This window comes from Alligator sinensis, unplaced genomic scaffold (assembly GCF_000455745.1).
Source record: "Alligator sinensis unplaced genomic scaffold, ASM45574v1 scaffold969_1, whole genome shotgun sequence".
Taxonomy (NCBI): domain Eukaryota; kingdom Metazoa; phylum Chordata; order Crocodylia; family Alligatoridae; genus Alligator; species Alligator sinensis.
In genome coordinates, this window is record NW_005842739.1 from 231,315 (window position 1) to 254,184 (window position 22,870).

Genomic DNA, 22,870 nt, shown 5'->3' on the forward strand with positions numbered 1-22,870 from the left:
CCGGGTGGCGGCCGCGCGCGCGGAGCCTGCGCTGGGCAAGTAAGTGGTGCCGGAGGGGTGGTCCTGCCACCTGCTCCGCCCCCGGCGCTTCCCCTGGGTGTGTTGTGCGCGTGCCTGTGTGTGGGTGCGCGTGCGTGTGCAGGTGGGTGGGTGTGCACGCATGTATGCGTGTCCCTGCATGTGTGTGTGTGTAAGTGGGTGCATTCATATGCATGCATATACAGGTGAGTGTGTGTGTCCATACGGGTGGGTGGGTGTTCCTGCATCTGTGTGTGCAAGTGGGTGCATGCATATGCGTACATATACAGGTGAGTGTGTGTGCATACAGGTGAGTAGGTGTTCCTGCATGTGTGTGCATGTATGTGTGGGTGCATGCATGCATATATGTGTTCCTGCTTGTGGGTGTGTGTGTGTGAGTGCATATGTGTGCATACAGGTGGGTGTGTATGCATGCATGTGTGCAAGTGGGTGCACGCACATGTACATGTGCATACAGGTGGGTGTGCGTGCATGTGTGTGAGTGCACATGCGTATACGGGGGGGGGGCATGTGTGCATGTTCAGGGGCCAGTGGGCACTGGCCAGTGCACTTTGCTCCATGTTCCCCCTTGGAGCACTTGTTATTGCTTTAGTCCCAAGAGCTGTGTTGGAGCCCCCTTAATAGCCTCCTCTAGGAACAAGGTGGGGGGTGAACAGTTTCTGTGTGCGGACTTGTGCATCTCTTTCTTTGCCCACCAGATAAGCCTGCCTGAAACATTTTAAGTCCATGATCCTGAGTCTAGGTCAGTGATTCTCGGGCAGGAGGCCACAGGCTCCCACTGGACCTGGAGATCCTTTCCAGGGCTCTGCGGAGCGTGGTGCAGGATCAGCATCCTCCTTGAAAAGGCAGCCACATTTATTTAGGGGTCAAAGCATAAAATAATCATTGTGAATCTTCAGGACAGGCCCAAATTTGGGGGCTGTAGTCCCCGGTAACTGAAACGGGGCTTTTGTTCTAAATTGGAAAAATGGGTCCTGAATTAGTTGACTCAAATATTTGACAGCTAACAAATGAAATGGACATGCTAGTCCTTTTTACATTCTACCTGACCCTTACCCATCATCTCTCTACACTTGGGACAGTATAAAACCTGTTAAAGACCCAAATGTCTACTAAGGTGGTTAATTTCTGAAAATGTGAGTAGTCAAACTTAAGCTTATATGGCTCTTAGCCAGCCACAAAGTTAAGCATCTGAGTGTTACACAGTCTTCTTGTTTCAGAGTGACCTTAAATAAGTCACTTCACAGTTAAAGATGAATCCTGGTAAAATAGCTTAGGATCCAGTGATGAAAAGCACTAAGTTTCAGCACCCAAACATGAAAATAACTCATTTGCTCAACAAACAGAGTCCTGGTCCCTGTGTTGAGCTCCATGCGAGCAAACTCCTTTACATATAGTTTGTTGTAGAACTGAAACAGCTTCGCCACAACTGCTTTAAGTTCTTACATGTTACTCTACCTTAATTTAATTTCCATTCTTTTTTCATTCATTAAAGTAAAATATATAATTACTGTGAGGAAAAAATATTTTTATTTTGCTCTTTGTATACACGGTTAGTTTCTGCTGTTGTTTGTATAACGCAATAAATCCTTCAAATAGGAAGAGGTTTTTGGTTGTAGCTGTGCTGGTCGGCAAGGTTCTGTGAGTAGATGTGATATCTTTTATTAGACCAACTGAGTAGTTGGAAAAAAGTTCTTGGCAAGCATTCAGGCACAGTCACCCTTCTTCAGGCATAGGGAGTCTCTGCTATTCCTAGAATAGAAAGAGAAATACAAGAGACATTTAGAATAAGGAAATGTGCATATATATTATAACCACAACCATTAGCTTACACTTGAAAAGAAATGTGGTAACTGCTTTTTTAACTCTCCTTCCCCCCTTCCCCCCCACCCCATTTAATTTGATGATGGCTCTTTAATTAGGCTATAAGTTATCAACTTACTATAGAGAGGCAGGGAAATAATCTCTACTAAGAAATCTCTATCTTTTGATAGAGATCTCTACCTTTATCAAAACGCTGCGTGCACGGAATAGAAAATTGTAACTGCTGAATATTTTTCTTCAGATGAACTATGGCACCATGCAAGTACAGAGGCTTCTCAAGCCACCTTAGCTAGTGTATCACCCATATTCACCGTGGTAAGTGTATTCCTGTGTCTCAAACAAAGGGGGCCAGTTGGTCTAAGCTTACAGTAATGTTTTGTAATAATTTAGGAACAATTCTTATCAGAAAGAACTGGCTGTTCTCCCTGATGTGTCAATGTGTCTGTTCCTACATTTAAAAACATTTCTAGCTTGAGGGAAGATATTTATATGTATGTATTTGCAATAAAGAGAGAATGATCTTGATATTTAGATAGAGCACATCTCATATAAAGATGCTTTTTAAGACATGGTTTAATACTAAAGAAAGTTAAACACTTTAATTTTTGCAAAAAATAAGCTTTTCCCATTGAAGGAACCTTTTTTTCAATATTAAAACAGTGAATTATCATGTCTGCAATTCTGGGTGCTAGAAGGATTACCATTTTTATATATACAGTTGATAGAATTAATCTAATGATGATTCGTCACAGATAACAGATGGTTGTCTGTTTGCAAACTGTTTGACACCAAGAAGTGGTGTAACCACAGATGTAAGCAGTTGTAACAGATAAACCAGTAGAAAACATGGATTCATATGGAGTCTCTAATCCCTTAGTGAGAGCCATAGAGCTGGATTTTTTCAGCCACATGAAACCTGATATTTAATATAAAAGCACTAGCTTAAAAAAAGAAAGCCCTCTTAAATCAGATGTGCATCTTAAAGGCAAGACTGTAAATTTGATTCAATCTTTGCAGTTTTTCCAATAGACATAATTTTAAGTTTTCCAGACAACTACAAGTGTCATATTTGCTATTTTGGGATGTAAATGCAGAATCAGTAGGGTGTTAGTGGTATCAACTACGCAGCATGCTAATGTAACAATCTATTATATTCCTGATGTGTCACTGTAAACATCTTTCCACAGTGCTTGCCCTTCTCTTTGCAAATTGTCCAGTTAAGAGAATACAAGATAAAACAACAGCATTTGCAATGCCAAATGTAAAAGGGTTCTATTTGGCCACTGTAATAAACCTTGTTCTATGTAAAAATCATTCTTTTTCCTGAGAAGTAAACAGCTAAGCTAAAAAGATGTTCCATGTGACTGGAGGACAGTTTGCAGAGGTGGGATAAAATATACCCCACTAGACTTCTAGGCTAGTGGTTGTCAACCTTTTTTCAGTTGCAGACCCCTAAAAATTTCAAACGGAGGTATGGACCACTTTGGAAATTTTGAATGGAGGTGCACAGACCCTTTTGAATTGTAAGACTGGGTATTCATATATTTTTGATTGATCATAGTAATCTTTCGTGGACCCCTTAGACATAGTCTTCGGACCCCCAAAGACCCACAGCCCATAGGTTGAAAACCATTGTTCTAGGCAAATGCAAGCAATTCACACAACTATTTTCCTATGAGTTTATAACAGCTTTATGAAGACAAAATATTTCTTTTCCCCCCACCTTCAGATGAAGTTTGACAAGGAAGGAAATGCTACCTCTTTTGGTAGGTAGAGTTTAATTTTCTTTTGCTATCTGTTGTTTCTCTTATACAATATAGAATGCACCAATAATTTTCCCACCTATTTTTTTTTAAACATCTCCTTGGTAGAAAGAAAAAAAACAGAGTTGTACCAGGAACTGGGTCTCCAAGCTCGAGATTTAAGATTTCAGCATCTAGTGAGCATTGAACCTAGGAACAACAAGATCATCATGAGAATGGAGGTAAAATGATACTAGTTTGAGTAGGTCTTAATCTTTATAACTGTCAATATCACTTAAAACAAATTTAAACTATTTTTTTTAACCTATATTGTTATGTTCTAGTCATAGGACCCTCTTAATATCAGCTAGTTGTGATCTTGCATATATTATTATGCACCTCTCCTTGGAGATCACCTTGGTGCTGAATATCCTAAAGCAGAATAGCTTTTCTTTATGTTGGGCTCTCCAGTAGCTTGCAGTAATAAACTCCTTCCAGTTTACAGAATGCCTTGCTCTCTCAGGAGGGTCAGACTCTTCTGTTTATGACTATGACAGAACTATCCAAAGGCGTGGGTTGAACACGGCTAAAAATGTGGAGAATATTTCTGTGGTAACTTTAGGAGCCTTTCTGAGTATACTAAGGCAATTTCTGATATTATCTCTGTGCCATCCATTTTGAGGGTTACATGTATAGTTGTAACAGTGGAGCTCACAGTGAAAGAAAACTCTTGATAATTTTAGGGCTTACCATGAATGTCTCTTCACCGTAACATTGCTAGTGCAGCACTCCAGTCACTTTTTCTGCAGTCACTTCTTCTGCAACAGCAAATTGGAATAACCCAGGGGATTGGAAGACAGTTATCATGAGATGGTCTGTGATAGAACATGAGGAGTAAGTGGTTGTATCTACATCTAAGTTCATAGAAAAGCCATATAGTAAAGAGAAAATTAAAAAGAAAAAAAAACACTTAATCAAACCCAAGACAAGCTATGTTACCCTCCATGCATTTAACAGGGGAAAAGTCCCTAATCTTGGATTGGAGTACAAGCTTGGGGCAGGCAGCTGTTGCAGCTCTGACTCTGGCTTCAACTTGGGTTTGAGGGCTGAATCAGAGTTACCACCGCTGCCTCCCTCCCCAGCCCCCCCTTCATCACTTACACTCCAACTCTGGTCCAGAGTACAGAGCAGATGGTAGCTCAAGCCAGCCATTCGAACATGTAGGAGTAGTAGCAGCTCTGGCCCAGTTTTGGGACCAGAGCTGCTGGGAGGTAAGTGCAGGAGGGGCAGGTGCAGAGGGAGGAACATGTGGCAGGGATTAGGCTACTTGACTTTTCTACCACTTACCCTCCTACTGCTACTGCTGCTTGCTCCAAAGGTGGGGAGGTCAGGGGGGAGTGACCTTAAAGACAGCCCTCCAGTAATTAGATTCTCTATACAGAAAATTATAACAAACTACCAAATTACTTGTCAAGAATGCCATGGTGAGGTAGGAGACAGGAGCGCCACCACACACCACCCTGTGCCGCCGCTGCCTCCCAGGAACAGGGGAAGGGCAGGAAGCTTGTCCTGCTGTCCCCTCCATCAGCACCCTTGGAAGCCGTTGCCTCCAGTGCCCCATTCCCACCCCCCACCAGCCCTGCTCCTCGGAGGCAGTGGAGCGCCGTCATGACAGTGAGAATGGAGTGCAGGGATAGCACTCTGCCACCTCTGAGGCGCAGGGCGGGGGGTGAAGCCAACAGTGCTGGCCTCTCCTGACCCCCGGCCCTGCCGTCATGGTGGTGGTCCACATTCTAATTGGTTGTTTTACTAACCAGAGCGCTTCAACAATGTTACAGACAGACAGACAGACGGACTACGCCCTTTATTATATAAGAAGGCATACATTTTCCATATAGAATTTAATTATTGGGAGATAGTCTTGAATTCAAAATAGTCTTTAGATTTGGGTGAATACAGTAATCTTCACAAAGTTTAAACTTCCTCCTAAATGCACTTTCTCTTTCAGTTTTTAAAGGCTGTGGTATCACCAGAGTTTCTTCTGATACTAGATCATCGCAATATGAATATGGAACAGTGGCTGTCCCAAGAATTAGCATCTCAACTGGCTGGAGAAGGGCAGCTAGTTACGTGTTCCTTGCCCTTTGAATTTAGAGCCATTGAAGTAATCCTGCAATATTGGGTGAGCTGGTTGCTGTTACTGTACACTTAAATTGTGTGTGTGTGTGTGTGTGTGTGTGTGTGTGTGTGTGTGTGTGTGTGTGTGTGTGAAGCTACTTTTGAAAATGTTGCTTCATAGGAGTGACTCTTTTGATGTTTTTTTAAATCTTTTTCTCTTTAATCTTCTCAGCAGTACTTCAGGTTTGTCTGAGGGTTCGTTTTGTTTGTTTCCACCCCTCAGATAGCTCAATAGGGAGGACAGTTAGCCACTAGAGCAGCTTCTCCAAGGACATGATAAAGTTGTCATTATTTAGAACTTTTAAATGTCTCTCAAATTCGTTATAGCTTAAAGACGTTTTATAGTTTCTTGTAGAATTTGCTGTGCCCATGGTTTGTAGCCTGCCTTGCAGAGAAGATCAGACCAACTGCTCACAGTGTTTCCTTCCAGTCTTAAAGTATATTGTTGTTAATGAAAACTGCATTTTTTGTCAGGTGCAGCACATTTTAAATAGATGAGCCTCACCTTGCCTTTTTTTCAGTATAGCTAGCATCAGATTTCAGTTTTATATAACGACACTTTTCAAAAGCATTGTCTTCTAATATTGGTTTCTCCTTGAAAATAATAGCAGTATTCCAGGCATCTTCTACTTACTGAAAAGTCCATTATACAGTTACCTGTTACAGTGAATTATGTGGTCAGTGAGAGGGGTCAGTTGCCCAGGCCATTCTAGAAGGATTGTTTTAATTCTTATGAAGGATCATGTTGTTATCTAGATCAGCAAACTGCAGGCGAGACTTAACCTTTTGCAGCCTCAGATCCTTGAGACACTGGAAGCTCTAGTGGACCCCAAGCTTTTGTCTGTGGATAGGAGTAAACTACATGTTCTACTACAAAATGGCAAGAGGTAAATAAGAGTAAGCCATAGAGAGAATAGAAATGATGTACGGTGAAACTTTGAGGCGGGGGGGAAAGCTCTGTGGAAAGCTTTACTGTAGAGGTGTGCATTTTTATCTTTACCATAAATGCAAGTATATGAAGTATTTGGTAATAAAAAGATATGCCTACTATGAGTTGATAGAAATGTAACTTACCTTCTTAGGTTGTGTATTATATCAAACAATAATGCTAAACAATTTAGCATGTTCATTGTAATGTAAAAATAAGATAAATGATTCCAAAAATTTAAGAAAGCTGCAAATAAGTGAGCATACTGGGCTATAATGTATATCAGTATGAAATGTGGATTTCCTGCCTGAATCCTACTTTATTTTTCTGAGTAAACATGGTCCCTGGAGACATGTCCAGAAACTTCTTGCAATTAAGGATTTGTGATTATGGGGCAGCTTTTCCCCAGATGTATTGGTATCACAGCTGAATGTAAGGGCTAGATGATTTAAATTTCTAAGCAACTCTCCCCCAGTGATTCTATTCTGACAAGATCTCTGGGAAATGAGTGTGAAATGATTACTTCTCTACAGCAGTGCCAATGAGACTGAGTGATGGCTTGTCTGCCTCTTTGTGTTCTCTCTCAGCCTGTCAGAATTAGAAACAGATCTCAGAGTTTTCAAAGAAACTCTGCTGAAAATCTTGGATGAAGAAGAATTAATAGAAGAGCTCTGTCTAACTAAATGGACTGATCCACAAGTATTGTAAGTTTGGGAGGGGAATTGGGACATTTAGATGAGGAATTTTCTCCTCAAAAAAAATCACTTTGTAAATCCTAATACTTTACATCCTCCCAGCATGGCCATACTGGAACAAAACTACTCACATCAAGATGGGATCATTAAGGGCGCTGCTTCATCATCCATTTATAATAGCTGGCCAGCATTATAGCTCCACATGAGAAAATTATGGGCAGGGTCTAGGAAAGCAAAGAGAGAGTAGATTTATTTCAATTTGTAATTCAAGATAAAACTTTTAGAATATATTTCAGGGAGAGGAAGAATGGAAGATTTCTGTTGCTTTCATACATGCTTAAAGGTCATGTTGGTGTAGATCAACTGTTTTACATCCCAGTATTAATAAACTGCCATGCTTCCCTTGCTGCTAACTTTGCCCACTAGCAGAGTTCATAAAATGGAACTGGAATCTCATGATAGTAACACTGAATACTGTTTTCATGCAAAACTATACAGCACTAATACATAGCACCCCAAGACAACTGTATATAGCTAAAATAACCCTGTGATGCCATTTTGAGTAGAGTAGCACACACAGCAGTGACACTGGTCACTTTAACAAAAATGCCATTAAACTAAAAAGCAAAAAGTGGAGACTCTCCTTGACAAGATGTTGGCCTGATTTTATACTTGGATACTGGGTATATTGACAGACTGATGGGTCTCAGGGGAAGCTGAGAACACAGACTGACTTGATGTTGTTTATACAGTGCTACAGATGCAATAGGTGCTTTAGTGACATCCAGTTCCTTGCCCTAATGAGCTGCCACAGTATAAATAGACTATAAAAGTCCAAGAGGTGGGGTGATAAGGAATTACAGGTGAAACATGACAGATATGGGAAGTGTACCTAGGGGAGTAAGGAGCAGTTATATGTGAGGAAGAGTAAGTTGACTCTGACATAGTTACTTGTCAGCTTGAAGCTACATGTCATGAAGCTTCATTAGGAGTGTCAGCAGAACATCAAGGGACTTTACCTTTAAGTCTTTGGGGCTTGTTGTCGAGTCCCCCTCTTCCTAGATCTGTACAAGGGTCAATGCAAAGGCAATCACAAATGAGAACTGAGCTTGGGGTGCTTGGTACAGCTGGTGTTAGGGCACTGAAGCTTTCTCAGGCCTGTACAGCCAAAGCCTCTAAAACTGGAAGATTCTGAAGCAAATAGTCTACCTCAAAGTATCCTCTCCAAGAGAGAAATGAGTGTCCTCTTATCCCAATACTTACTTCAGCATGGTTGTAACAGTTGCTGGAAAAAATCAGATTTACAGGGATTCTTTTAAATTGTCCCCTGAGAAGGCAAGCACAAGTAGCATTCATTAAAGACTCTGCAGAGGAGAAGCCAATCTCCTCTGGCAAACAGTGCTGTTAAAGTTGTACCATTGGGGAAAAAAGTGAAAGTTCTTCCAGGCTTCTCCCCTGTGTTGTATGCTTTAGCTATTTTTGATCTCTGCCTTGTGAAATTAAAATCCAAAATAACTCCAGAAATTTACCTCAATCAACTCTGTCCTAGAGAGAGTGACCAAGTGCTCCAGCTCTTGTGCCCCTTGCCAAGTAGAAACTGATTCATTTGGAGAGACTATGATTGCTCAGACTTCAGATCAGGAAACAGCCAAAACAGTTTCACATACTAAGTCTTGGGTAATGGCCATAGGTTCCTCTATTCACAGAGTGCTTCATCATGTTCACTGTTGATGCATAACTGAAGACAATAAATATTTTTCCAGTCTAGCACTTAAGTCAACAGATCTCCTTGCGTAATTGCTAGGGGGAAGGAGAGTTTCAGCACCGTTGCCAACTTCCACCACTTGAGGGCACCAAAAACATTTAAAATTCTCCTTTTAAAATTAAAAGTGTCATCATTTAATGCTGGGAAACGATTTGTACATCACCTGCACACATTTATATTATGGCAGTTCATTTTATTGATCAAAGTAATCTATTGTCTCTGCTTGTCAATTGATTAAATACTGGAAGAACATGTACCATTTTTATCTATACTGTTAGTAACAGTGGAAATTTCCAGCACACCTGATGGGTTAGTGGGCATTGGTGTCAGATGTGACTATTAAAGGGGGGGGTTTTCCCTCATTATTTTGTTATGAGTCTCCTCTTGAGAGGCACATTGTAGACAAGTGTTGCTGATACCTAACAGGAAAATAAAAATTGTTGCTTACAGTAAGGAGAGTACATCTGGAATTGATCACGCAGAAGAAATGGAACTGTTGTTGGAGAATTATTACAGACAAACTGAAGATCTTGCTAATGAAGCTCGTGAACTCAGAGTATTGATCGATGATTCAGAAAGTATTATCTTTATCAACCTGGACAGGTTAGCTATTCTTTATGACATGTACCATTTACTAGATGGTCAGAAGTTTTGCTGAAGTTAATGTTGCCTGACCTTTTTTGGAAATTAGTTCAAGAGAAAATTGATTATTGGACTCTTTTTTTTTTTTTTTCTTTTGAGTTCTTACATCCTTGAAAAGCACAAACAGTGGAAGCCACATTCTGCTTTCCTGGTGTATGTTCTGGGCCATAAAAAGCAACAGAACCGTTTTATTAGAATATGCAAAACATGTTTGGTTTTTAGCCAAGCTTCAATAAAAATGGGGAGCCAGGGACTGGGAAATTCACTCCACATGATTCTAGGATGTAGTGAAGAAAATGCTTGCGTGTTCATAGAGAAAGTAGAGCTGCTGTTTTATGAAGGGTTGTTATATAAGGAAACAAAACTAAAACATTTGATTTTGTTCTGAAATGTAAGTGAGGTATAAGTGTTGGTGCCTGCCTTCAAAAACCATTGCATTAATTTGTCTTGGATTCAACTTTTATCAGAAGTGGCATCAGTTCTAAATATGATGATGCAGTAACAGTGTGAAGTGAATTTAACTAATGGTCTGAAATCCCTCATAAATAGAGGGCTGAAATTTCTCTTATTGTACATTAAGCCTTCTGCATAGTTTGTTTTCCTTAAAGTCTTAAGCTTACAAGTGCAAATATCTACATCTGAATGCTCAGAAGCAGTGCATAATACACCGGAGAGTGCTCTGCGGCATCTATTGAATGCTTCTATCAGGAGGCCAGCAAAAAAGCCTTTCCTCAAGAGAAGTATGTGGAATAGACCCTAACAAACTGAACTTTAAAGTCTGCAGCATTTTCTGACCCTCTCTCTTTAAGTATGCTTGCAAGATAAAAAAAAATTACTGTTAAGAAAAAAGACAATTTAAGAAAAAAAAGACACAATTCTGTTAGGGGCAGAATGCAAGTTTCCATAAGCTTGTACTATTACTCTGCACATATAAACTGCGAGACCCACAAGCCTGTTGATGGCTAAGTAGTGTGACACCCTAGAGATTCTGATGCAGCAGTTTCAGAACATCTTTGGAATAATCATCTGTTTCAACAGCTCTTGTTTTTGTGTTGCCTGATTCCAGCAGCATTTCGCTCTTGCCAATTGTTGCAGTTTAGTGCAGACTATATAAAACTTGAGCATCGGATAGCAAGGAGATGTTTGCATTCCTTTCATAAATATTCCTTCCCTCTCCAGCCACCGTAATGTTATGATGAGACTGAACTTACAGCTGACCATGGGGACTTTCTCCCTCTCTCTTTTTGGACTGATAGGAGTAGCATTTGGTATGAACTTGGAGTCCACACTTGAAGAGGTGAGAACCAATGCTGCTTTGATAAATGACAAATGCTTTGATAAATGTTTTGAAAAATATGGGTTCTGCTTATCATCTCCACGAGCTTTTAGATTTAAACTCCATTCTCTTCAGTAGCAGAAATCCAGACTTAAATTGCTCTAAGTGACCAGAAAAATCAGGCCCACTGTTTTTAGTTTCAGAGCAGTAATTTTCTTCTTTCACTGCAAATCAGTCTGAAACTAAGTCTGTCATAAAATAACCCATCTGCTGTATGCGCATTCTTCTGGGTTACCAGTAGAGGTGCACTGATATATCGGTCCGTAGTGCATTAGCACTGATTAAAGGAAAATTGACATTATCAGCAATCAGCCTTTTTTGGCTGATGTGGCCAGTAATGTCACTGATAAATGTCACGTGCATGTGTACAGCTGCAGCATGCACGTAGCCAGGAATGCAGCCCAGCAGCCTGGAGACCAGTGACTGGCTGGTAAGTCTGTAGGGCGGAAGGGGCGTTGGGAATGAGAAGGAAAGAGGCATAGAGGGGGTAGATCAAGGCCCCCAGAGTGGGGCAGGGGCAGGCACTGCCCAGCTGGGCAAGATGTGGGATGGAGCTGTGGGTGGCTCATCTGGGGGAGCAGAGGGGGCATTCCCATTGCTGTGCATACCCTCAGGGGAGGCATAGGGAACATGTGCCCCCCAGATTTGTATGTGGGGCAAGGATGGGCTGCCCGCTGCACTAGCCTCTACCTGGCCGGGAACTAGGGGGACAGGCTGGGCCCGAATGATGGCGCTGAGAGGGAGGCCTATGGAGAATTTTGAGGTGGCCATAGCCCCCCTCCCAGCACTGCCCCCCCCCCACCCCACCCCCTGCTGGGAAGAGGCTAATGCAGCCCCTGACCCACCCTTGCCCTGCGTACGCATGCCCGCCATGCCTCCCCCGGAGGTGCGTGCAGCAGCAAGAGTGCCCCCTCACCCCTCCGGACAAGGGGCCCTTGGCTTTGTCCCCGCACCCTGCCCCTCCCTACCCTGGCTAAGTAGCACGCGTCCCAGCCCCACTCCTTCCCTCACCGTGGGGGCCCCTCGATCTCCCCTAGCTCACACTCCTTCCCTCCTCCCCACCCCCCGACTTACCAGCTGGACACAGCTTTCCAAGTCTGCCGGGCAGCATATCAGCAATCCGATTGGTATTGGCCAATATAGCTGGCTAATAATTGGCCATCGGTATTGCCAAAAAAATCTTTCTGTACACCCCTATTTACCAGGAAGAGCAATTCCCTGGGATGGGGAAAAATAGAGAGAACTGTACTTACCCAGTGGTTGACTGTAGGCTATGTTAATATTCTTGAATGACTGTTCATCCTTGTAAAAAGCCTGGTGAGAATGTCTTTTGTACTGTATACAAGAATATAAAAATCAGTCACTGGCTTGTAGCCATAGCTGTGTTGCAAGTAATATTGTTATACCCAGATAGTAGAATCATCCGCATTTGTACGCACTACACTAAAATGGAATACAGTTCTTAATTTTTCCTTCCTTCCCTCTAGTGGAGAAATATGGGAAATGGTGGGGGAGGCTATACATTTCTAAATGCTTTGCTTTTATTCTTCCATATCCATAAGAAATGCTATATGTGCCAACTTGACGGTGTACGTAGTCTTTGAAACAGTGTTATGCTGATGAGGCATAGATTCCTTTGTGTGGCAACTACTCAACCACATTAAGTGCCTGCTGTTGGTAGACTTCAGCAAGTGCCTCATGCATCCTCCAACAGTCAGCCTGATGTGGAATGAAATCAGAGGCAGGGAATCTTGATGATCACACACCCTAAGAGACCTGCTTGACTTAACACTCTTCTTCCATTGCTAGGACCTCAGAGCATTTTGGCTGGTGACAGGGATTATGTTTTTGGGAAGTGGCCTTATGTGGCGGCGTTTGCTTTCGTTCCTTGGACGGCATCTTGAACCTTCAGTACCTCCACAGGTATGTATTGCTGGCTAAGGTTTCTGCTTATTTCTGGCTGGACAGGTGGTACCACATGTACCAGTTGATTAAACAAGAAGAGAGGAGAGAGACAGTTTGTGGAAGTATTTGTTCTAACCCTTGGTCCCCAGCTTCGTAGGTAGCCCTTCCTCAGCAGGCATAGGACGAGCCCAATGGGAGTGGGGGGAGCAAAAGGGGGAACCTTGGATGGACCCAAGATAGACTGTCACAGTGCAAACACGGTACTTCACACCACAGCACAGGCCAAGAGACTCCCTAAAAGTTGCGAAAATGTCTTCTCCCTTTCCATTGCAGCTGATCACATGGCTGCAAGACGGTACCACCATTCTAGCATCCTTTTTTTCACTTCTGTACCATTCAACTCAGCCCAAGGTAGCACCCTAGAATGCTGCTTTCCTTTCCTCTGTGCCCCAGCCCTACCCTGAGCAGAAAGGAGATTTCTTGTGGAGGGTATTTCTGGTGGAGAGTATTCTAAACAAAGTCCAAGCTAGGAGAGAGAAGACAAGGATAGAGGTTAACTACAAAAAAGGTCATGCTTATGTTGGGGAGCAGTGCTTGGAGGATATCTTGACCTTCCATCCTCCTCCCCTCACCCCCCCAGTTAGGACACTTGTAATTCCTCTGTACCTACACTTCATAATCGATTGTGAAGAGCTTGATGCCAGATTCTCTTGATACTTTAGAGAATATAGATTCATAGATGTTAGGGTCAGAAGGGACCTCAGTAGGTCATCAAGTCCAACCCCCTGCCCTGGGCAGAAAAGAGCGCTGGGATCAGATGATCCCAAGCTAGGTGCTTGTCCAGTCTCCTCTTGCAGACCCCCAAGGTAAGGGAGACCACCACCTTCCTTGGAAGCCCATTCCAGATTCTGGCAACCCTTACTGTGAAGAAATTCATTCTAATGTCCAACCTAAATCTGCTCTGTCAATTTATGGCCATTGTTCCTAGTTACTTCAGGGGGTGCCCTAGTAAATAGAGCATCTCCTATTCCCTGCTGCCCTTCCCTGATGAATCTTATAGGAAGCCACAAGATCACCTCTCAGCCTTCTCTTGCAAAGGCTGAAAAGATCTAGGTCCCTCAGCCTCTACTCATAGGGCCTTGCCTGCAGGCCTCTACCCGTATGAGTGACCCTCCTCTGAACTCTCTCAAGATTCTCCGCATCCCTCTTGAAGTGCGGCACCCAAAACTGGACGCAGTACTCCAACTGTGGTCTGACCAGTGCCGCATAGAGGGGAAGCGTCACCTCCCTAGACCTGTTCATCATGCATCTGCTAATGCATGATAAAGTGCAATTAGCCTTGTTGATCACTTTGTCACATTGACTCCAAGATGAATGAGTCGTTAACTATGCATCCAAGATCCCTTTCCGCTCTTGTGCTCCTGAGAAGGTCATCCCCCAGCTTGTAAGTGTGTCGGTGGTTCTTTTTGCCCAGGTGTAGCACTTTGCACTTGCCTTCATTGAACTGCATCCTGTTTCATTCTGCCAATTTTTCCAACCTGTCCAGATCCACCTGGATCCATTCCCTACCCTCTGGTGTGTTAACTTTCCCCATAATTTGGTACCATCTGCAAACTTGGACAGGGTGCTCTCTACGCCCTCATCCAGGTCGCTGATGAAGACATTGAATAACACCAGTCCAAGGACCGAGGCTTGCGGGACTCCATTGCCCACATCTTTCTAGGTTGATATAAATCCATCCACCACCACTCTAGGTGCAACCCCTAAGCCAATTTACCACCCACCTGACAGTGTAATCATCTACATCACAGCCTGTCAGTTTATTTACTGGAACAGAATGCGATACTGTATCGAAGGCCTTCTTAAAGTCTAGGTGGATGACATCTACCTCGACTCCTGCGTCTCAGCATTTTGTGACCTGGTCATAAAAAGAAACAAGGTTAGTCAGGCAGGATCTACCTGCAGTGAACCCATGCTGATTTCCTTTCAGCATTATTTCCCCTGCTGGGCTCCCACAAATGTGATCTTTAATGATTTATTCCAGAGTTTTCCCAAGGATAGAGATGAGACTAACTGGCCTATAGTTTCCTGGTTCCTCCCTCCTCCCCTTCTTGAAAATAGGCACCACATTGGCCCTTTTTCAGTCCACTGGGACCTGACCAGACACCATAAATGCTTGAACAGCCATGCCAGCAGCTCTGCTATGACACTGGCCAATTCCTTCAGCACCCTTGGATTAAGTTCATCCAGGCTCACTGATTTGAACACATCCAGCCCCTCCAAGTGCCCCTTCACTACGTCTGCACTAACAGTTGATGTGCTGGTGTCCCTCCTGTGTGTTCAGTCCACTGGGACCTGACCAGACACCATAAATGCTTGAACAGCCATGCCAGCAGCTCTGCTATGACACTGGCCAATTCCTTCAGCACCCTTGGATTAAGTTCATCCAGGCTCACTGATTTGAACACATCCAGCCCCTCCAAGTGCCCCTTCACTACGTCTGCACTAACAGTTGATGTGCTGGTGTCCCTCCTGTGTGTATCTATGATCCTTTTGGGAGATTTGTCTTGGTCTGTGTCTAGGAATACAGATGCAAAGAACTCATTGAACAGCTCAGCTTTGCCCCCCCCCCCTGTCACCAATTGCCTTAGTTTGTCCTGTAGGGGTACTATGCTATCCTGCGCCTTCCTTTTGTTTCCTATATACCTGAAGAAGGACTTTGTTGTCCTTAATTTTTGTTGCCAGCCTAAATTCTAATCCTGCTTTGGCCTTCCTAACTGATTCCCTGCAAGTGCAAGCCAGGGAGGTATACTCCTCCTTGGTAGCTACCCCCCTGTTTCCACAGCCTGTATCCCTCTTTCTTTGACCTCAGGCTTTCCTGGACTTCCCTGTTCAGCCAAAAGGGCTTCTTGCCCCTTTGCCCCCTTTTATGCACAAAGGGATTGTCTCCTGCACCTGTAGGATCGCTCTCTTGAGGAACGGCCACCCTTCCTGGACCCCCATTTCGCCAATGCTCTTGAGCTTTAACACCTCACTAACTAATCTGCTGAGCATTGAAGTGAGCCTTTTTAAAGTCTAGCACTTCAGCCCTGCTGGTTAGTTTACCCACCCTTTGCCAGATAGTGAATTCAGTCAAGCAATGGTCACTGTCCCCTAGGTTACCTTGTACCTGCAGATTCCCCATCAGGTCATCCCCTGTAGCCAACACCAAGTCCAGCAAGGCGTTCCCTGTAATGGGATCGTATACCTCTTGCGTTAGATGGAGGTCCTGTATGCAGGTTAAGAACCTACGTGAGCAGTTAGATTTGGCTGACTGCTCCTTCCAGCAGACGGTTGTCATGGGTGACCTAAACTACCCAGACATGTCCCTAGACTGTACAGCCTCTGAGAGCTGCCTGGAGAATTCCAGGTCTAGCTCATCCCCCTTGTGTAGCGGTCTATAGTAGACCACCCCCCACCGACCCTCTTGTATCCTGACCCACAGTACCTCTGTTTGGCCCTCCTTCTGTTCCCATCTTGATTACAGAGGATGTATATTGTTCCTTAACATAGAGAGCAACCCCCCCCCCCTTTTTTCCCCCCCCACTCTATCCTGTCTGTACAACCTGTAACCCTCAATGCCTACTGCCCAATTGTGAGTAGGGTCCCACCAGGTTTCAGGTAGTCCAACCAAGTTGAAGTTGTTGCTTGCAAACAGGACTGCAAGTTCCTCCTGCTTGTTCCTCATGCTTCTAGCATTAGTATAGAGACATTTAAGCCCCTCAATGGGTGCCCCTGTAACCCCCTGTCCTGATGTCTATCGGGCCCCTTAGTGCTCACCTAGACCAGTCTAGTACATTGCTCGTGGCTCACTGATTCTAGGTTCTCCTTATCCTCTGCTTCCCCATCCCCCAGTGAACCTAGTTTAAAGCCCTTCAGAGGAGATCAGCCAACCTGTAAGAGAACAGACTCTTACTTTTAGAAGAGACATGAAGACCATCTTGTCCCAGGATGCCTCTCTCATGGAAGTGCAGACCATGGTTGTAGAAGCCAAAACCCACATGATGGCACCAACTCCGGAGCTGCAGGTTGACTTCCCTGATGCAGGCATCCTGATACTAACAGCAACCGGTGACTGGAAGGATGGACTAGAAGACCACCTGTTCCCCTGACTTTCTAAGCCTGGCCCCCAAAGCCCTGCAGTCACTTACGACACGGTCCAGACTACTCCTGGCTGCATCATTCGTGCCCACATGGACGAGGACCATGGGACAGTAATCAGAGGGCCGGATGAGGTCGGAATCCTCATTGTGATATCCCGGATCCTGGCTCTGGGTAGGCAGCAAACCTCCCATGTCATGGGATCTGGTCAACAGATAGGTCCCTCCGTGCCTCAGGAGGCAGTCACCCACCACAATAACCTGGTGTCTCTTCCTCCGGCTTCTCAGTTGTCGCTCAGCCTGCCTGGTGTTTGTTGCAGATGGTTCTTCCCCTTCAGCTTCCTCTGCTGCATCATCCTCCAGCGCTGCCAGGACTTCATATCTGTTCCCCAGTTGCACTGGGGAAGCGGTCACAGCCGTACGCCGTCTAGCTTTGGAGGTGACCATCCTCCATTCAGTTGCCCTGGGACTCTCCCGTGATGTCTCTGCACCAGGTGTCTGGTCCTGCAGAGAATGAAAGTACCCATCAATCTTATCCTCTGCAGCCCTGATCCTCCACAGCCTGCTTACCTCTGCCTGGAGTTCCCTCAACTGCCCCTCCAGGGCCTCAATCTGGGCACATGTGGGACAGGCAAGGGAATGCCCAGCCCCCAGGCGTCAGAGGTCCTGCTAGGCAGCCCCCACAGACGGGGCCAAAGCACTGCCGACCTATCTAAGGGACCTGTCTGGGTGGAGGCCTCTGGGCTGGAGGCAGCAGCAGGGCAGGGGCCCTGGCTGCACTCCCTGTCACCACCCCCATAGTATCCCCCCTTACCTAAAGTCTCTGTCAGAAGCTTCTGTGTATGCCTGCCCATGAACTGGCTTGTGAATTGCCTGCAAACTGCTCCCCTATTGGCAGTCCCTGTTCACTGGGACTATGCTCTTAAGACAACCGGTATGAGTTTGTATAGTCTTTATTTTAATAATCTGTGCCTATTGTGCATCTTGCCTAGGTACATACCTTCCTGAAAAAAACTCAACCAGCAGCAGGGAGGACTGAAGTGAAGCGCATCCTTAAAACAGAAGCCTTTGGGTCAAGCAAGAACACATTGGCAAACCAGTAGAAACTTAATATTTCATCTCCAGTTGTCAGTGGTGTTACATTGTAAACTTCAGAAACTTTATTGCATTTGTTCTCCCTTTAGTAAAAACTTAAGGATTTTTAAACACTAGATGAATTAGTCTGGCATATCAAAGGCTATTCCAGAACAAAAATGTGTGGAGGTTTTAATTGCACAAGAGTCAGTAAATGCAGAGAGATTCCCATAGTACCTTTTAATTTTATCCCTGTGTGTTACACTAGGATATTACATAAATCTGCTGTATCATGCAGGCTTTCAGCATCTGCTTTTCATCTTGAGGCCTCCATTTAATAACTGTTCGGGTCCAGCTAAGGTAGTGCTACAGATAGAGAGGCAAGGTGTTTTTTTAATATAAAGAGCCTATAGTTGTCCTCAGAAAGAAGTCTTTTGGGTATTAGGCTGACAATTCAGATGCTGAGTAAAGGAGTTAAGCACCTAACACTAGGCTCTTTAAAAGAAGTCTTAGCCATTCTCTTTGCAGATGACAGAAGCAGGAGTCGTATCCACATCTCTTGTAAAGCACTACCACTAACTCGGCAGCAGCCAGAAGACAACATGACTTAGCTAATTTTCAATAAGAAATAACAAATTTTGTATAGATAATCATCCATTCAGAAACTAACCAGGCCTCACTGTGCTTAGTCTTTTTTTAAAGCCCTAGAATAGCACACACTGGTAAACTGGTAAGCAGATGAAAATTCAGGCATCACAGTCAGTGCTAAATGATGGATGTATTCAGACAGCTGCAATAGGATAGTTCCTTATATTTATATTATTAGTAAGGACTTACCTTAGGGCCTGATCCAGATCTAGTTAAAAAAAAAAAAAAAAAAATGAAACAAGCTGTTGATTTTTCTTTTTCATTGCCTTGGCCTGACTTGTTTTCTTCCCTCTTAAAGAAGTCAGGATGATTACAAGGAACCACAAGCCAGATGGCAGCAATCTTGCAGCTGGTTTCATCACTATTTATGGTAATTGAGTTCAGGAGCTGTGTGTGGATTTGAATTGGGTCACATCTGAGGATAATACAAAGAAACAACTAGGTTGCATTACATAGCTGAGGGATGAAGGCTGTTGAAAGGCCTGGTTTGATTCTGGGAGAGGAGAAAGGAAGAGTTAAATACCACACCAGCCCCCTTATTTGCTTCAAGTCTTGCATAATTTTAAGTGAGATGCAGTTTTTCTGTATGAACTTTGACTCTGATTCTCTGCTGGTTTGGTCCACTGTGAAAAATGAGCATAAAGCCCTTCTAGAGGAAGGAACTGTTACATCTGTGCAAAGAGCAGTAAGCTAGGTCCTTAAACATACAAACAGCTGCACATGTGACAGACTGAAAGGTTGATCATTCTAGCAGCTAAAAGGACTCATTACTCAGGTGAGTAGCCTGTAGAAACTTGACACTATTGAATCTGGTGTAATTATGTAGGCTTTTGCCTTAATTCAAGTAAAAATCACTTGTGGTTGCCAATGATTATCAGATAACTGATTTAACTTTCTTATAGGAAAATAAAACACAGTTCTTGCTGCATTTCTTTCTGTAAACTAAGTATAGATGTAAAAGGGATTAAGTGAGTATCTAACTGATGGGATTTATAAATACTTTTATAAGATGAGTTTTAAAATGGTCATTACCAGTCTGGTGGCTGTTCCATGATTGATAGGAGATGGTTTGGTCTCTGTCCAGCTTTTACAGAAAGTGACCACATTCAGTGAACACCTGTGATTCAAGATTGACGGCCCTTTGCTGGCCTACCCAGAGAAGCCATCAAATGAAGGGGTATGGACACAGGTATTTTTATCAGAGTTAAAATACACTGGTATGGCAGCTAGGAAGACTTGAAGTGCTGCTTGCCAGCAATTATCTTTCCTACAGAAATAGGTCTCTAGGAGTGTTTGACTCCTTTTGCTTGTACTTTAATTGATTTAAAGCACAATAAAAGAATTTTAACATATGCAGCCTTTCAAAACAAGAGTCTTATTGCAGGAGTAACCCAACTCTTAAAAACCACTGAAAGTTTTAACACTTGTACAATTCAAACTGCCATGTGTTGTCATGTGTAACAAAACAATCTGAAATTAACCATGAAAAAATTGAGATGAAGGTGACCTGCAGGGTTTGGGTCAAACTGCCACTGAGCAGCCACAGATCAAATCAACAGATCAATATGGTTTATGTAATACTTAACAATTTTAATTTAAAGAAGACATGCTCCTTTTGTTCTGCCTCAGACCTGCAAATAAAATGAATACCTGTTTTACCCTTTTGTTTGGCAAACTGGGCTCTTTAATTTTGCAGATTTAATAATAAGAGCCTTGCTGTGAAGCTTTTCAATTCTGATAAAATTGTAACCAATAAGTCTTTTCCTGGATGATTCCTTTAAATGTGTAAGGTTGCTGCTTAATGTTCTGCAAAAGATCCTTTTGGATTGAACCTTCTTCCTTTTGCCTGGGAGCTGCCAAATAGGGGGTTGTCTGGGAATCCAGTAATCTAGCATTCTTAGAACATAGGCAAGGCAAGTCTACCTGCTCACCTGTCCTAATGGCACAGCTGTTAGAAACTGCCCATTCCAAGATCTCAACACTGTTGTCTGATGGCTTCACTTTGAATGTCCAAAGCAGACATGCATGCTGAAAATGATTTGACTTCCCTTAGGTAGACCACTTGCACATCCAGAGTATGCTTAAGACATGGCTATTTGGGGTAGCTGATGCTGAAGGTCTTAATTTCCATATTGGGGTGAACTTTGGAAAAACAGCACTTGCCTTACCCACTCATTACAACTAAGTCACCAGAGTTATGGAAGGAGCCACCTAATGAAGAGAACTCAAAGTTGTTCTTTTCTAGAATGGTGAAATCATCTGGGGTCATGCCAGGTCTCCCAACCTTGGTTTCTGACTTGTTGATTATAAGATGTTTGCATAGCAGTTAAAACTAGGCTATTAGTCTTTTGCTATATTTCATTTATCAGTGTATTTAGGAGATAGATGCCATCAGTAAAGTTCAGATCTCCAGGTACTCCACCAGAATCCTGATTTCCATAGAAGAAATCTGTCTCCTGTCAAAAGTCAGTGAAAACAAGCAATAAAGAGGAAAGGAGATACCCTTATCTAACTTTGGTGGTAACACAAAACCAGCCTGTTTGTTTTTGGTTGAAGATCACAATATGTTTGGCATCATGAGTGATAGTGTAATCCTGTGGCAATGAAAGTGGCTTAAAACCCTTCTCTGAGCTTCAAAAAAATGGAAAAAAGGAACAATTAAACCTGCCTGTCTCCCAAGTTCTAGTAAAACAGTCAAAGCATTTTCAAGGTTTCTTTGGCTGCAAAGCAATTGTGGATGTTAAGTACTTTTTTTAGCAAAACAAATTCCAAAAACTATTCATGGATATAGTATTCTGTTTTGAATATCTATGTCCCTTGCACCACTGACTTTTAGCTTCTTCTCTGTTCCCCCCCCCCCGGCCGTGCACTCCAGGTTCTTGGTTCCTAAACTTTTCTCTCCTTTTATAGGCAAATTGAAAGGATTCTGCCTGGAACCAAGGCAGTGATGCATAAGCCTAAAACTTTTAAATCCCAAAATTTTCAACCACTTTTTCAAAGTGCTTCCTAAAAACTCCTACTGAATGAGATTTTTAATTGCATGTATTCTTCCACAACGAATTATACCTAATGTTTTGAATATTGACTTGTACCACCAAAAAGAAAAACCCAAACAAATATAGCTCCCTAGCCACCTCTTTAACTTCCTTTCTGTACACACATACCTTGTAGAATAAACCCACAAATAATGAGGTCACGCATCATTGCTTATACCATTTAATTATGTATTGATATACATTCAGTGTTTAACCCGTCCCATAAAAGCTACAGTGCTCATTAACTGAAGACATAATACAACCCATAAAAAGTGATTTTTAAACTTACCACAGGCATTGAGTCCAACATAAAACCATAAGGAATAATTCCCACTGGAGCCCAAATCTGAGCTTCGAAGTAAAGTATTTCTATAACTTCTCCAGACATGCACTGTTTGTCCTGACAGTCTCTCTCCTTAATATGTGCCTCTGCAAAGACTCAAGGGCAAAGACTTCTTTTGAATGGGCTGTGCCTATCTATTCTCCAGCACCCTCACACAGCTAGCTCTGTGTAGTTTCCCTTGTCCATCTACTAGGGATTCATTTATAGCATAACTAGTTTCTCATATTTTAAAATCCTGGATCACATGTATCAAAATAGCATTAAAGGCATGCTGACTACTTTATTACCTGTTGGGTAAATAACGTACTATCCTTTCTCATTACAAGAAGGAGCTACTCTTGTCTGGTCCAATGGTTTCAATTCCTTTCCTATTATTTTGACTACAGCTGGATAATTTAACATTTGTGGACATAATCTGAATTGGTTTGAAAAGTATAGATGAGTCAGGACACTTGGCATTTCCCCATCAGTTTAAAATGAAACAAACACCATCCTGACTTGCTCTGTGATGCAGATGTTGTCCTTTCCTGCATGTCCCATTTTGAACTTGAAGCATCCAGTTAGTGTAGTGTAGGGA

General features: G+C 43.1%; 1 protein-coding gene across 4 annotated transcripts in view; it reads left to right on the forward strand.

Annotated features, from left to right (window-relative positions):
- Positions 1-19,841, forward strand: part of MRS2 (MRS2, magnesium transporter) — a 35,283-nt gene extending 15,442 nt beyond the window's left edge. For 2 of the 4 annotated variants that reach the window (XM_025216427.1, XM_025216430.1), the window contains exons 2-11: positions 2,105-2,178; positions 3,593-3,629; positions 3,735-3,847; positions 5,614-5,787; positions 6,540-6,670; positions 7,299-7,415; positions 9,622-9,774; positions 10,993-11,110; positions 12,959-13,072; positions 18,186-19,841. In XM_025216427.1, the coding sequence (XP_025072212.1) occupies positions 2,105-2,178; positions 3,593-3,629; positions 3,735-3,847; positions 5,614-5,787; positions 6,540-6,670; positions 7,299-7,415; positions 9,622-9,774; positions 10,993-11,110; positions 12,959-13,072; positions 18,186-18,296 (1,142 nt within the window). In that variant the 3' untranslated portion in view covers positions 18,297-19,841. Of the gene's footprint in view, positions 1-2,104; positions 2,179-3,592; positions 3,630-3,734; positions 3,848-5,613; positions 5,788-6,539; positions 6,671-7,298; positions 7,416-9,621; positions 9,775-10,992; positions 11,111-12,958; positions 13,073-16,948 lie in introns of all 4 variants that reach the window. The other 2 variants (XM_025216428.1, XM_025216429.1) reach the window with 2 other exon arrangements.
- Positions 19,842-22,870: the final 3,029 nt, after the last annotated feature.